Below are 14,990 nucleotides of genomic sequence, written 5' to 3'. Positions count from 1 at the left end.
GGGAATAAATTAGTAAATCGTCTACACAATTTAGCAAATCGAGGTACTGAACAGTAAATCATGCGCACAATTTAGCAAATTGAAGGAATGAACAGTAAATCATCTGCACAATTTAGCGAATCAAGGAAACAAAATAGTAAATCTTCTACACTATTTAGCAAATCGAGGGAGCGAACAGTAAATTGTGCACACAATTTAGCAAATCGAGGGAACTAAATAGTAAATCGTCTGCACGTTATAGCATATTGAGGGATCGAAATAGTAAATCGTCTGCACGTTATAATATTGAGGGAACGATATAGTAAATCGTCTGCACTATATAGCATATTGAGGGAACGAAATAGTAAACGTCTGCACGATATAAGCATATTGAGGGAACGAAATAGTAAACGTCTGCACGATATAGCATATTATGGGAACGAAATAGTAAACGTCTGCACGATATAACATTGAGGAAACTAAATAGTAAATCGTCTGCACGTTATAGCATATTGAGGGAGCGAAATAGTAAACATCTGCACGTTATAATATTGAGGGAACTAAATAGTAAATCGCCTACACGTTATAGTATATTGAGGGAACTAAATAGTAAATTGCCTGCACGTTATAGTATATTGAGGGATCGAAATAGTAAATCGTCTGCACGTTATAATATTGAGGGAACTAAATAGTAAATCGTCTGTACGATATAGCATATTAAGGGAACTAAATAGTAAACGTCTGCACGATATAGCATATTAAGGGAACTAAATAGTAAACATCTGCACGATATAGCATATTAAGGGAACTAAATAGTAAACGTCTGCACGATATAGCATATTAAGGGAACAAAATAGTTAACGTATGCACGATATAGCATATTGAGGGAAGTAAATAGTAAATCGTTTGCACGATTTAGCAAATTGGGGGAACGAAATAATAAATCGTCTGCACGATTGAGCTAATTGAGGGAACTGAACCGTAAATTGTGAACACGGTTTTATTCAGCAAATCGAGGGCACAAACAGTTAATTGTCTGTATGATTAAGCAAATCGAGGAAATTAAATAGTAAATCGTCTACACGATTTAGCTAATTGAGGGCGCAAAATAATAAATCGTCTGCACGATTTAGCATATTAAGAAAGCGGACAATAAATCGTCCACACATTTTAGCAAATCGAGGGAGCGAACAGTAAATCGGGCGCACGATTTAGCAAATATAAGGAACTAAATAGTAAATCGTCCACATGATTTACCAAATTGAGGAAACAAAATAGTAAATCGTCCACACAATTTAGTAAATCGAGGGAATGCATTAGTAAATAATGCACACAATAAAAAATATTTTATTGCATGTCATTTGGGGTGCTCTGTACTTTTTGAATTATATTATATTTCCCCAAATTGAAGTTAACGTCATGTTAGTGTTTCAGTGCTGTTAAATCTAAATTCTTTTTGAATTTAACTGCAATTGCAACAACACAGTTATTCATATTTTCGCTGTTACATGTATTCTGTTCCTGCCAACCCTGATTATGATACATTATGTCTACATTATGAACACAAGGTCTTTCTCTTTTTATCTTCACAGGGCCTCGTTTATCCGTAACCACAACAACAACTCTCTCTCCACTCCGCCACCTCTCCGCCTGCACTCCTTCAAATCATCTGAGAGTGACCTATCCTCAAGTACTCCACCGCCCATATCTCGATTGCCCCTACCCCACACAGAACTAAGTCCGGGTCCCGTCCCTTTCTCTCCTGGTGGAGGAAGGCGTTACTCACATCTCCGTAAACCCCAGAATTCACTGCTAACCCCACCTAGCAGCACCCATTCAGACGGGCCTTACTTCACCTTCAACGGCACAGCCAGTGCCAGCAGCGGCAGCCCGAACAGCATTCCTTCACCCGGAGCCATGAGCGCTGTGATTGGCAGTGGAGTTGGAGGAATGCTGGGAGGTGGAGAATTAGTCCCTGTGGCCTTGGCTAAATGCGAGAGAGGCAGCAATATGGGGTTCAGCGTGACGGCAGGAGGTCATGGAGGCAGGCAGACCCTTGTGAAGAAAGTCTGGGACCACAGACAGTGTAATGGGCTGCAGTCTGGAGATGCCATTGTGAAGATCAATGGAGCAGATGTACAAAGTCTCAGCTTTGCACAGGTAGAAAAAGAACTGATAATATTCAGCTTAAACTTATTATGGTGTACAATTATTATTAGTAGTGTGTATATATGTTCTTTTTGCTTATTATTCAAGGTCCAAAGGATTTTGCAAGAACACACTAAAAAAGGGGAGGTTATTCTTCTAATTTATAGAGGGGGTGAGTTATATGTTCACCCATTCCATTACATACAGTGTTCACATTTTTAAAAAATATATATTTTTAAAGTGGTATTATTAGATTGCAGAAAATCAATAGCAATTGTGTAGTCTTCATCCCTGTTCATCAAATATTAATAATTGTGTCCTTTCATTGTAGGCACCTCACATTTCTCCAATTCCCCTAATTCTGTGCGGCGACTAACTCCTCCCCCTCCTCGGTCCGCCTCTGACTCTGAAGTCCCTCTTATGGACTCTGTGCCATTATCGCGGAACTCTCTCACCCCGCCCTCTCCAGCGCTGGTGCGCTCCTCATTGGTACAAAGCACCAGCTTCCTGGATTCTGTACCTGTCACGCTTACACTTGAGCCACGTGATTGGATGAGTTTGGAGGAAGGCGGTACGGTGCTCAGTCCCAGAGTAAAAACAGAGCAGAAAGAACAGCCTGTGCTGCGAGGGTATGAGGTGGAGCTGAAGAGAAAGCCGGGTGAAGGCTTTGGATTTGTCATTGCCTCTCAGGATGTGGAAAATGTCAAAGGTGAGTCTTTGTAATGCACCAACACTATGCAATATCTTGCAAGTACACGATGAACAACATTTGATGCAAGCTATTTCTTGAGTTTTATATTAAACAAACTTAGGATTAACTACAAAGGGGTGGTTCCGTGGCTTTTTCTAGGCTTGGTTGTGTTTATGGGGCGCAGTAACATGTCTTAATACTTCTTTTGTTTTTTTAAAACGCTGTATTTTTCTTATATTTGACCTTTATTCCACACCGCTGTCTCCACTGTCCTTTGAGCGGCTTGTTTGCTTCCTGCTTCTATGAAGCCCATCCCTCTGAAAAACGCAATGGTCTTAGATTGGTTAGATGGCCAAATGTAGTTTCATGTATTTTTATTGGCTGAAATGCCAAGCACAGGTTGTCCTGAAATGCTACAGCCCTTACCATTACGGGCAGAAGTCACATCTGCGGTGACTAGCAAGGGTTTATGATGTCACCAACCCGGGAAGAAGCTTGTTGTAGTCCAAACCGGCCATTTTTGTAGGCAATAAACTGCCTTAACTTTAAAAGACAAGATCTCTGTTTGCATTGAACTTTCAGCGCTGTAACTTTGCAGACACTGTTTATGCTCAAGCAGCAGCATTACACTCTAACTAAAGTTAAAAAAGTTAAATTGCATGCATCCAACCCATTAAAAAGTTTAAGAGTGTGTTGCTCATACAGTTGATAAAGTTTAAGTTCAGACCGATCATTTCTCGTCCATTGCCATTTACCTATGCATAGCACACTCAGTATTACAAACAAGAGTTGTTAACAGTTTTTCAAGAACTGTTCTTTGAGAACAGTAGCAAGAGGAAGAAGTAAGAGTGGTAGGGTGAAAGGGGAGGGTGGGTGGGTTATTGAGATGTTTCTGTTCAGGAGATAGGGGTTTGGATGGAGGTTTCAGAGGTGAGCGTGATGTCTTTTGAGGGCTCTCACAACCCTATGGAAGAAGCTGTTGAGCAGGCTGGCAGAGCAGGCTCTGATGCTCTGGTACTGCCTTCCTTGAGGCTAGAAAAGACTGTGGGAGGGATAGGTGGGTTCCTTCACAATACTGGTGGCTGGAGCACTGTGCAAAGAAAATGTCCAGGATGGAGGAGGTAGGGATAAAGAAGATCTCTTTTTTTTACTGTGTTCACAGTCCAATGTAGGGCCAGTGCTGCAGTTTCCATATCAGACAGTGATGCAGCTGGTCCGCACACTTTCAGTGGTGTCCCTGTAGAATGTGGTGAGGAGGGGTGGGGGGTCTCACGTAGCTTGGACCCTCAGACTGATGGCAGAAGGTCTGGACTCTTTCGCAGCTTTCATTGATCAAGAACTGCCAAAGAGGACATTTGATTGACATGTAATGCAACCAATCACAGTTAGTTTTGTTCTGTGTCATGTTTAGGGTCGTGAAAATGTAAAGTCGACGTCCCTGCAATAACAGACCGGCTTGCATCTATAAATTATTTATTTGAGATTGTTGTGCAGGTTTACTAGCCGCAAACTTCACATACTTTTGAAAAGCCAGCGTTTAGTTGAGCCTGGTAAGCACTCATTAACAGCATTCTTCTTCCACGAGGGGGTTTGGTGTTGCGGCATTTGTTTTCCAGGCAGACCTTTAAAGAACGCAACACACGCGTCTCGCGGACATCCTGTAGATCAGATGACAACTTTGAAACTCCTGAAGTGTTTCCAGTTAAGGTGCCATATGCATCAGACGTTCAGCCAGCGGTCTGAGGTTGACATTGGGTGGAGTGGGACTTGCTTTTTTTCAGCCGGCGCAGGAGAGTGATGTGACGCTGGTGGTCCAGCTAAAATCCTCTGTGATGTGCAGCCTCAGGATATACAGAGAAAAAAGAACAAAAAAAAGTGTTAACATGTTCAATAATAATAAAAAAACATTAATAACTTTAACGTTAGAGTGTGCACTTCCATAGAGGCTAGCAATAGCAAACTAGCTTTAAAAGTATATCTCACCCTCCCTTTAGAGCGCTCTCCACACCACACTTCTTCCAAAACACATGAACATGTACAGCCACAGCAGAGGCTGTAAAGCGTCACGAGAGACAGTAGCTGCGTTTCCATTACAGATTTGTGAAAAACTTTTGCGATATTTCTTAAATGTCGATAAAAAACTATTGCGAAATGACAGTGTTTCCATAGCTGCAGTTATGCGACTAAAACATCTTACTTTCCTCTCGCGATATGTCATTCCAAAATGATGGCACTTGGTAAGTTTGTAAATCCCATCCACCACACTAGCCATTATTTTTATTGGAAGGAGACATATGTGTTATCCAAGCATTAATGGCAAGGAAAGCACCTTAGTTTAGACTTAAGCGGCACGGATATGAGGTGTGTTTGTGTGTGTGTGTGTGTGTGTGTGTGTGTGTGTGTGTGTGTGTGTGTGTGTGTGTGTGTGTGTGTGTGTGTGTGTGTGTGTCAGATCTGCTTCAAGGTCTTCATGATAATGTAGCATTTCTGTGTTTAGAATCCAGTATTACTGTAATCCTATATTGTCTTTTATGAGTTTAATAAAGAACTCCGTCTGGTCTTCTCTCCAAACCGAACCATCATCTGTAAAGAATGATCGCCTTTTAAGCGCGGCAGGTTGACGCATATAGAGTAGAGCGAAATGTTTGAATTTGCATGTTAACTCAAATGTTTTATTTTTATTTTTACCACTTTCGTTATTTTGGCTAGATATTTCGTTTGATTGGCATTTGAACTGAATTTAGAAATGCTTTGGAAAAGAAAAAATTGGCATTTAATAAACGAAATAATTTTTTTGAAATGGAGACCGCGTTTGGAGTGAGTGCATGCAAAATAATTAGTTCCCTGAGTCCGCAAATAAAAATAGACAGTTTATAGTTTATAATTATGTCTTGAACTCATCTGCTAAAAATGACAAGAGTAATGTAAATTGTTTCATCTCTCTTAAAGGAAGAAGGAAAAAATGAGACCGTCGGCGCTTTTATCGGCTGTGGGTTAAAGAAAACATAGCCTAACTACGAAACTAAATAGGCTACGTTTAGGCCTAAACATTAGCCTGTAATATTATTATTTTAATGAATATGTTGGTTATGAAAAGTGAGCAGCATGATTAAGAATCACAATATGTTTGAGACATGGGGAGTCACATGATTTTGATCACTTCGAGTTTTATTTTCTAGAAAGTCTTTCTTAAAAAATATATTTAGTTTTGTATAAATTGTATTTTTATTTTGATCGATGTTTCATAAATGAATTGCCTGTTTATTAGATAAGAAGCAAACTAAGATCGTCTGGAATGGATTGACGTGCGAAACTGGCCTGTTTCCTCTGCCTTTGAGTAAGGCTGAAACTATAGGCTAGCTCTTTCTGTTTTAATACATTTCTTGAATATATGTCTTAATTACAGTATATATAGCCTGTAGTCCTTATTAGGAGAAAATATATGTCATTTTAACTACATTATCTTGTTATTACGACACAATTGAGTGGAAAATATAATATATAGGCCCTATGTTGCAGCAATGCGTCACCGCAACAGGTGACATGTAAATGCGAAAAAACGTTTCCATTGCAGTTTTGCGAAAATGTCCTTTTTCGAATCGCCTGAAAAACCACCTCATGAGAGCGTAAAAACTTTTTTGCGATATATGGGAGTTTTTGCGAAATTGCCGCGTTTCCATTGAGCGTATTTTTATTTCGCAATTTCAATTTGCGCAATTTGAAGGGTAATGGAAACGCGCTTAGTGTTAAATAACCTCATGTCTCAAAGCGTGAGACATTAATAATGAACATAAACAACTTAAAGATCTCTGACTCGTACCATGAGCCTGACTGCTGCAGATGTATCTTGTCGTTGATAGTGTTGTCATAGAAACACATACATCCGAGTTGAAGTATGTGAACAGCTCCAAGTAGAAAGTCACAGGACGGGTTGCCATCTCATAATTACAGAGATTACGACAAAATGTGAAGCTCGTTGTTTTGGTTCAGTATGAACTGTAAAAGGCGGCTACTATTTGTTTGTAATGCTCAGTGACTATGCTTCAACTCTGCATAGCCTTACGGAACACATTGGTGACGTGTGATGTGCAAATACATAATTTAAGGCAGGTAGGACATCCTATCAATGCATTCGGACCGATTACAGGGATTGGTCGAAGATATTTTTGGTCCTGTGACTTCCACAGATACCACTTCTATTATTGATTGCTGTAAGGATGTGAATAATTTCAACCAGTTATACTAAAAAGTGTTTATGAAAAACATTGCCTACCCTAGCTTTTTAACTCATTGAGTTGGTGTACTTTTGCATCGCATTGTATTTTGTTAACTTCAACTTTAACTTCAACTTTTATTTAAACAGTTGTGGTAAAAGTCTAACTTTTCACAATGTTCAAAAGATTTCTGAAAGCAATTAATACTGTTACTCAACACGGATGTGACAAATCTTAATGTAAAGATGTAACAGTGTTATAAAATATATATATAACGGATATATCAGCTTCAACAAAAATATTAAGCAGCACAACTGTTTTCAACATTTATAATAATAAGAAATATTTCTTGAGCAGCAAATCATTGATTTCTGAAGGATCATGTGACACTGAAAACTGGAGTAATGATGCTAAAAAAATCTGCTTTTCATCACAGGAATAAATCACTTGTTAAAAATGTAAACAGAAAAGACCTATTTTAAATTGTAATAATGTTTTCAAAATGTTGCATACTGTTTGATAAAATAAATGCAGCCTTAGTGAGCATAAGATACTTCTTTCTGGTGGTTGGTAAATCTTACCAATACCAATCTATTGAAAAGAGTAGTGTAATTATGAATTTGCAAACTTTCTATTTACATTGAAAGCAGCTACATACCGTGTTATGCACATAATTGGTCTTATTTAGTGGCAGCTGTATTAAGTTGACTGACTGACAGTGAGACAGAGTCCTGCCAACACTGAGGCCTGCCAACAGTCAGGCCCGGATACACACACCCCTCCTTCACCCTCCCACTCTCCCCTACCTAAGCCCACAATGACCTCATTTTGCTCAGTGTTCCTTTGGTTTTTATTGAGGCCATGGCATCACTAAAGCATGAGCATCTAAAAAAGTGCCTGTCCTCAAAGTCACAGCTGTTTTCATCTATATCAATATCTCGATGCTTCTTTTCTTTATGACTTGAATTTATAATTTTGAGCTGGATGTGCTGTCTTGTTTTACACAACCTCAGAGTCTAAGTAAGAATAAAAGTTAATATTTGAGATGACAGTATTATGACATTATATAAGGATATATATATATATATATATATATATATATATATATATATATATATATATATATATATATATATATATATATATATATATATATATATATATTTTTTTTTTTATTTTATTTTTTTTATTGCTATGACCCGAGCCATGTCCTATTGGTTAGTCTGTATTTGCATTTACGTTAAGCTATAGTTCTCAAATGGCCAATACTAGATAAAGTCTGGCTTATATAATTGATCCTGTTCCTTCTCCCAGGCATTTTGAAAATAGCTTAAAATAAAATTAGTTGTGTTCCACATCATATACCTTACATAAATAGCTGGCAATTAAAGGCTCGGTATGGAGATAAAAGAGAGTTCGTCTTGAGACTGTGATGCCTGATGAAACGCTGGACGAGAAAGTAAAAATGCAGAATGTGTCCTGTGATAGTTAGGTTTAGGGGCAGGGGCAGTGTAGGGGGATAGAAAATACGGTTTGTACAGTATGAAATCCATTACGCCCATAAAACATGGAAACTGTGCGTGTGTGTGTGTGTGTGTGTGTGTGTGTGTGTGTGTAGGGCTGATGTCTGTAGAGCTATATACAGGTCAGAGATGATGGCAATATAAGCAATGTCAGGGGAGACACTGAGAATTATAAAGAGAGGAAAATTTTTGTCAGCAAGCAAAACATGCGAGTTACAAGATCAATGAATCAATACGAGTGACTATCCTAGTTGTGCCACTGCCAGTGAATCTCTTAAAGGGACAGTTCACCCAAAACTATTATTCACTTTTTCCAAACCCAAAGTACTTTTAACAAAAATTGTTGTGGGCATACTAAAACTTTGATGGACATACAGATTTAAAGTTATTCAATAAATTGTTCCCTTAGCTGAATCTTCGTTTGTGAGTGAATTACAAATGATTTGTAACATCAACTATACAGGTCCTTCTCAAAAAATGTGCATATTGTGATAAAGTTCATTATTTTCCATAATGTAGTGATAAAAATTTAACTTTCATATATTTTAGATTCATTGCACTTCAACTGAAATATTTCAGGTCTTGAAATACCTGATGATTTTGGCATACAGCTCATGAAAACCCAAAATTCCAATAAATTAGCATATCATGAAAAGGTTCTCTAAACGAGCTATTAACCTAATCATCTGAATCAACTAATTAACTCTAAACACCTGCAAAAGATTCCTGAGGCTTTTAAAAACTCCCAGCCTGGTTCATTACTCAAAACCGCAATCATGGGTAAGACTGCCGACCTGACTGCTGTCCAGAAGGCCATCACTGACACCCTCAAGCGAGAGGGTAAGACACAGAAAGAAATTTCTAAACGAATAGGCTGTTCCCAGAGTGCTGTATCAAGGCACCTCAGTGGGAAGTCTGTGGGAAGGAAAAAGTGTGGCAAAAAACGCTGCACAACAAGAAGAGGTGACCGGACCCTGAGGAAGATTGTGGAGAAGGACCGATTCCAGACCTTGGGGGACCTGCGGAAGCAGTGGACTGAGTCTGGAGTAGAAACATCCAGAGCCACCGTGCACAGGCGTGTGCAGGAAATGGGCTACAGGTGCCGCATTCCCCAGGTCAAGCCACTTTTGGGATACAGAGAAGCAGCACTGGACTGTTGCTCAGTGGTCCAAAGTACTTTTTTCGGATGAAAGCAAATTTTGCAAGTCATTCGGAAATCAAGGTGCCAGAGTCTGGAGGAAGACTGGGAAGAAGGAAATGCCAAAATGCCTGAAGTCCAGTGTCAAGTGCCCACAGTCAGTGATGGTCTGGGGTGCCATGTCAGCTGCTGGTGTTGGTCCACTGTGTTTTATCAAGGGCAGGGTCAATGCAGCTAACTATCAGGAGATTTTGGAGCACTTCATGCTTCCATCTCCTGAAAAGCTTTATGGAGATGAAGATTTGGTTTTTCAGCACGACCTAGCACATGCTCACAGTGTCAAAACCACTGGTAAATGGTTTACTGACCATGGTATTACTGTGCTCAATTGGCCTGCCAACTCTCCTGACCTGAACCCCATAGAGAATCTGTGGGATATTGTGAAGGAAAAGTTGAGAGATGCAAGAATCCAACACTCTGGATGAGCTTAAGGCCGCTATCGAAGCATCCTGGACCTCCAGAACACCTCAGCATTGCCCCAGGCTGATCGCCTCCATGCCACGCCGCATTGAAGCAGTCATTTCTGCAAAAGGATTCCCGACCAATTATTGAATGCATAACTGAACATAATTATTTGAAGGTTGACTTTTTTTGTATAAAAAAAACTTTTCTTTTATTGGTCGGATGAAATATGCTATTTTTTTGAGGGAATGTTGGGTTTTCATGAGCTGTATGCCAAAATCATCAGTATTGAAACAATAAAAGACCTGAAATATTTTAGTTGGTGTGCAATGAATTTAAAATATATGAAAGTTTAATTTTTATCATTACATTATGGAAAATAATGAACTTTATCACAATATGCTATTTTTTTTTAGAAGGACCTGTATGTCTTCAGAAGATTTGCAATAAAGACTACACTGTAAATATTGTGCTAATTTTATGCTAAAAACAGGCACATGCGGTTGCCAGAAACTCCATGTAAAAAAACACGCAGACAGTGTTTCAGGTATATGGGATATATTGGTGCCTGTATACTACAATTTGCAACAGTATATTTCATTAAATTATATTATGATGATTTAATCTACTTGAACTACCAAAGTCTGCTTTGTGTCTTAAAATGATAACCACCATAATATGCACAATGTAAAGGCAGAACACCATCAGGGGTAACACACAACACTAAAATAATGCATGAACTGAATAACACAAAAAGTAACATAAACCCCTCTAATGTACATTACTGATAAATTATTTATTTATAAAATATAATCATATGTATAATTTTACATAAGAGTCCCGTAAATTATATGTTAATTTAGGGGTTTCCAAGTCTCCTTAGATGTATATTTACTTAAAGTTTACTTGTTCAATAAGTAAGCAACTGTAATCAGATTACGATAATTTTAAAACGTAATATAATCAAATGACTATATTGTTCCGAATATAACAATGTAAGAATTCGGAAATGTTTTTTTAAATTTTTATTTATTTATTTAAATATCTGATACAGTCTTAAAAACTTAAAAACAGTCAAAGAAAAGCTTACCGTCTAAGAGCGATTGTCATGTTTGCGTGCCTCGCTGACAGGACCAACTTTCCAACTTACTTGATTTTAAAACCTATGACGGTACCCAGATTTCAGAACTACAATAAGATTTCACTTCTACTATTAATAAAATGTCGGTATGCTAAATGGTTTTCACTATGAAATGGATAGCCTAATTGTTATTTAGATGGGCTACAGATCATTTTTATGGTATGCTAAAAAGTGTTTATTTAAATTTTTTAGTGTCTATTTACAATAAGTGCAAATAGCCCACCTTGTTGGCAATGCTATTTACACAAACTCCGCCTACTGACGTCTGGTTGGGCCAGATAAAAGGAGAGAAGACATTGGTCTGTGTACAGTAGTAAAAGTGTAGGGGTAAAACAATGAGGTTCCAATTCGCCTTTTGCAAAACTTGCTCTAATTCCTTTTCCCATCACAGATCAGATCGGAAAGGCAAGAATATTTGAAAAGTGGAAAAAGTGTCTACTGTGTATTTATCGTGTTTATTGGGTAGGTGGTTGGTGTAGAGAGGGCTTTATTGTTCTAACAAGGCTTCATTCATTTTATTCACTTTAACAAATATAATTTGCACTGTTATTATTGCATACTTTTTAATGTACAACAACACCGAGGTAAATAGTGTAAAGAACATATCGCTAGGAAATGCTAATATTTTCACTTACCAATTTGCATACTATCTGTCTCAAATAGTATTCAAAATCGAAAGTATCCCAAATTGTAGTATATTGAAAAGAGTATTCAAAAATTCCCGGATAGTTTACCAGTTCCGGTTAGAATTCAAAGTGCTGATCGACGGCTAATATTCCCCACAACCCATTGTGGATTGGACGAGGATTCGATTAGAACTACAAATATGAATAAAAAGTGTTGGATAAAAACTACAAACATGTCAGATGGAGTCAGACGGTTAAGAAGAGAATTAGATAAAGGGGTTTGAGTGAATAATTATCAGTATCTAACTTGATGAAAATATATTTTTTTAATATCATCCATATTATATTTCATCTGCAACAGCACTGTTGTACTGATACATTTGGCCATTAACTTCTAAATGCATCATTATATTCAAATTACAAAAATATGAGAAGAGTCTCTGCATTAAAGGCTCACACATGGCAGATTAACGTGCCACTACTTTTCTCTCCGATATAGTGGGAAATGAAATTGAATTGAATGTGGAGGATTTGAACTGTGATAAGATGATTGACAGGCAGTTTAAACAGTAACAGAATGCAATAACTAAGTGACAGAGCTGTCCGTTAAAGATGAAGAATTAGTATGTCCCAAAGCTTGCAGTCTTCTGCTACACACTAATGGATCTATTTTTTCTTCACAAAAAGAATACATATTTTTAGGACTAAGTATAATTAGGCAGATTGAGACACAGCATTAGTGTAAATATATGGAACATATGGTATTTTTACTTAGTGTAGCATCTATTGCTATTTGCAAATAGCCGCTGCCTATTTTAAAATGTGATCGTTTGTACATTTTACAAAAATACGAAAACATTTAAAGGGGGGGTGAAACACTCAGTTTCAGTCAGTGTCATGTCAATCTTGAGTACCTATAGAGTAGCATTGCATCCTGCATATCTCCGAAAAGTCTTTATTTTTTTTATTAATTATATAAGAAAGATGCGCTGTTCCGAGTCTTTCCGAAAAAAGCCGAGCGGGTGGGGGCGTGTCGTGTGAGTGGAGCTAAATAATGACGTGTGCAGCAGCGCGCTGCAGTGAGGAAAGTGAGTCGCTCTGTGAGGAAAGTGATTCGGTCTGTGAGGAAAGTGATTCGCCCGCTGCGTGAGGAAAGTGAGTCGCTCTGTGAGGAAAGTGATTCGGTCTGTGAGGAAAGTGATTCGCCCGCCGCGTGAGGAAAGTGAGTCGCTCTGTGAGGAAAGTGAGTCGCTCTGTGAGGAAAGTGATTCGCTCTGTGAGGAAAGTGATTCGCTCAGTGAGGAAAGTGATTCGCTCAGTGAGGAAAGTGATTCGCTCAGTGAGGAAAGTGATTCGCCCGCCGCGTGAGGAAAGTGATTCGCTCTGTGAGGAAAGTGATTCGCTCAGTGAGGAAAGTGATTCGCCCGCCGCGTGAGGAAAGTGAGTCGCTCTGTGAGGAAAGTGATTCGCTCTGTGAGGAAAGTGATTCGCTCAGTGAGGAAAGTGATTCGCCCGCCGCGTGAGGAAAGTGAGTCGCTCGGTGAGGAAAGTGATTCGCTCAGTGAGGAAAGTGATTCGCCTGCCGCGTGAGGAAAGTGAGTCGCTCTGTGAGGAAAGTGATTCGCCCGTCGCGTGAGGAAAGTGCTAATACAGATCGACCGCCGGCCTATCAGTGGGTAAGTCAGTAGCTACTGGTTATATCACCTGTTTAGCATCCTACAAGCCAGCGCTTTGATGGGCGTAGCCTGTTGCTTTCGCTCTCTCCCTCGCTCTCTCTCACGCGCTTCCGGTAGAATTGTCCGTAAGGCCCATACAAGGAAATTCCGCCCCCACTAACGTCAATGGGAACGCATGATCTCAAAAAACTTGCCGAAACTTATGACTAACCGGAAGTAGTATTTTTGACAAAGAAATACTCCCATCAAACGTCCACCTTAACTTTTGAAACTTTGTCTATGTTTAGTATGGGATTCCAAGTCTTTAACAGTGTAAAAAGATCAGTATGCATGAAACAGCATTTCACCCCCCCTTTAAATATGCAATATGAAAATTATTTTCAAATAAAAGCATTTTCTTTATTAAAAAAATTATTTATAAAATACAAAATTTGGTCTTCAAAAGGCCTTTTTCCAAAAGTACATCTTCCAAAAATTATACATTTTAGTGCTTTTACATAATTTTGGAGCTTGACACCCACATTCACTTAAACAATGTGCCGTGTATTTGTCAAAAATCCCCCTGTTGTGTTCTGCATAATCATGCAGGTTTGAATTGACACAATGATTAATACATCCATTTCTGGGTGAATTATCCCTCTAATTGCACAAACTATTTTCTATTTTACGTTGCGCCAGTGTTGCCATATGCTCACTGCACTGACACAGCAATCATTTCGATCCCTCAAATGCTTTTTATTGGCATGACCAGCATGCATTAGCAAAGCCAAAGTCAGATTACACACAGCTCTCTCTCTCTCTCTCTCTCTCTCTCTCTCTCTCTCTCTCTCTCTCTCTCTCTCTCTCTCTTCCCCTGATCGGCACACCCCCCCCCCCCCCCCCCCCCCGCTCTGCAGTGGTCCAAGGATTAAATCGTTCATCTCGTTCGCTCTCTTATCGCCCCTCCTCTTATCTCAATCTCTCTGTCTTTATTCCCTCCTTTCCTCTGCCTGTCCACCTCTCTCTCTCTCTCTCTCTCTCATTCACCGACTCCAGATGCCAAAGGAAAATGAACCCGCTACAGTAAGCAGTTCGCTCGCACGGCGAGGCAGAGGCTCGTTCTGTTTTCTTTTCTTCACTTGTTTGTTTATGCCCTCCATTCGTTTTCTCATTATGACCCTTCCGCGTGATCGCTCTCACATGTGTGGGGATTTAAACGGAGTGTGATCCGGGATCGGGACCCTGCCTACACATACACGCACTAACACACACACACACAAACCAAGCCATGCTGGAGAGACTGCAGTCTGCCTTGAAAAGTGTGAAGGACTCCAAACGTAAATATTTTTTTTTCCTCTTACTTGATTTCATCCCTTATTTCTTAAAAAGACAATCAGCTAACTGTCATTTTAC

At 39.1% G+C, this 14,990-nt stretch overlaps 1 protein-coding gene across 5 annotated transcripts in view; it reads left to right on the top strand.

Moving 5' to 3' along the window:
• The window catches only part of LOC137038593 (novel protein similar to vertebrate membrane associated guanylate kinase, WW and PDZ domain containing 1 (MAGI1)), a 140,288-nt gene that overhangs the window by 93,131 nt on the left and 32,167 nt on the right, over window positions 1-14,990 (top strand). For all 5 annotated transcript variants that reach the window (XM_067413299.1, XM_067413300.1, XM_067413298.1 and 2 more), the window contains 3 exons: window positions 1,572-2,139; window positions 2,236-2,299; window positions 2,459-2,836. In XM_067413299.1, coding sequence (XP_067269400.1) covers window positions 1,572-2,139; window positions 2,236-2,299; window positions 2,459-2,836 — 1,010 coding nt within the window. The remainder of the gene's footprint in view (window positions 1-1,571; window positions 2,140-2,235; window positions 2,300-2,458; window positions 2,837-14,990) is intronic.

Source organism: Pseudorasbora parva, chromosome 13, assembly GCF_024679245.1.
Source record: "Pseudorasbora parva isolate DD20220531a chromosome 13, ASM2467924v1, whole genome shotgun sequence".
In the NCBI taxonomy this organism is placed as follows: Eukaryota; Metazoa; Chordata; class Actinopteri; order Cypriniformes; family Gobionidae; genus Pseudorasbora; species Pseudorasbora parva.
The sequence above is the reverse complement of the archived record's forward strand: the minus strand, read 5'-3'. Positions and strand labels throughout refer to the sequence as shown.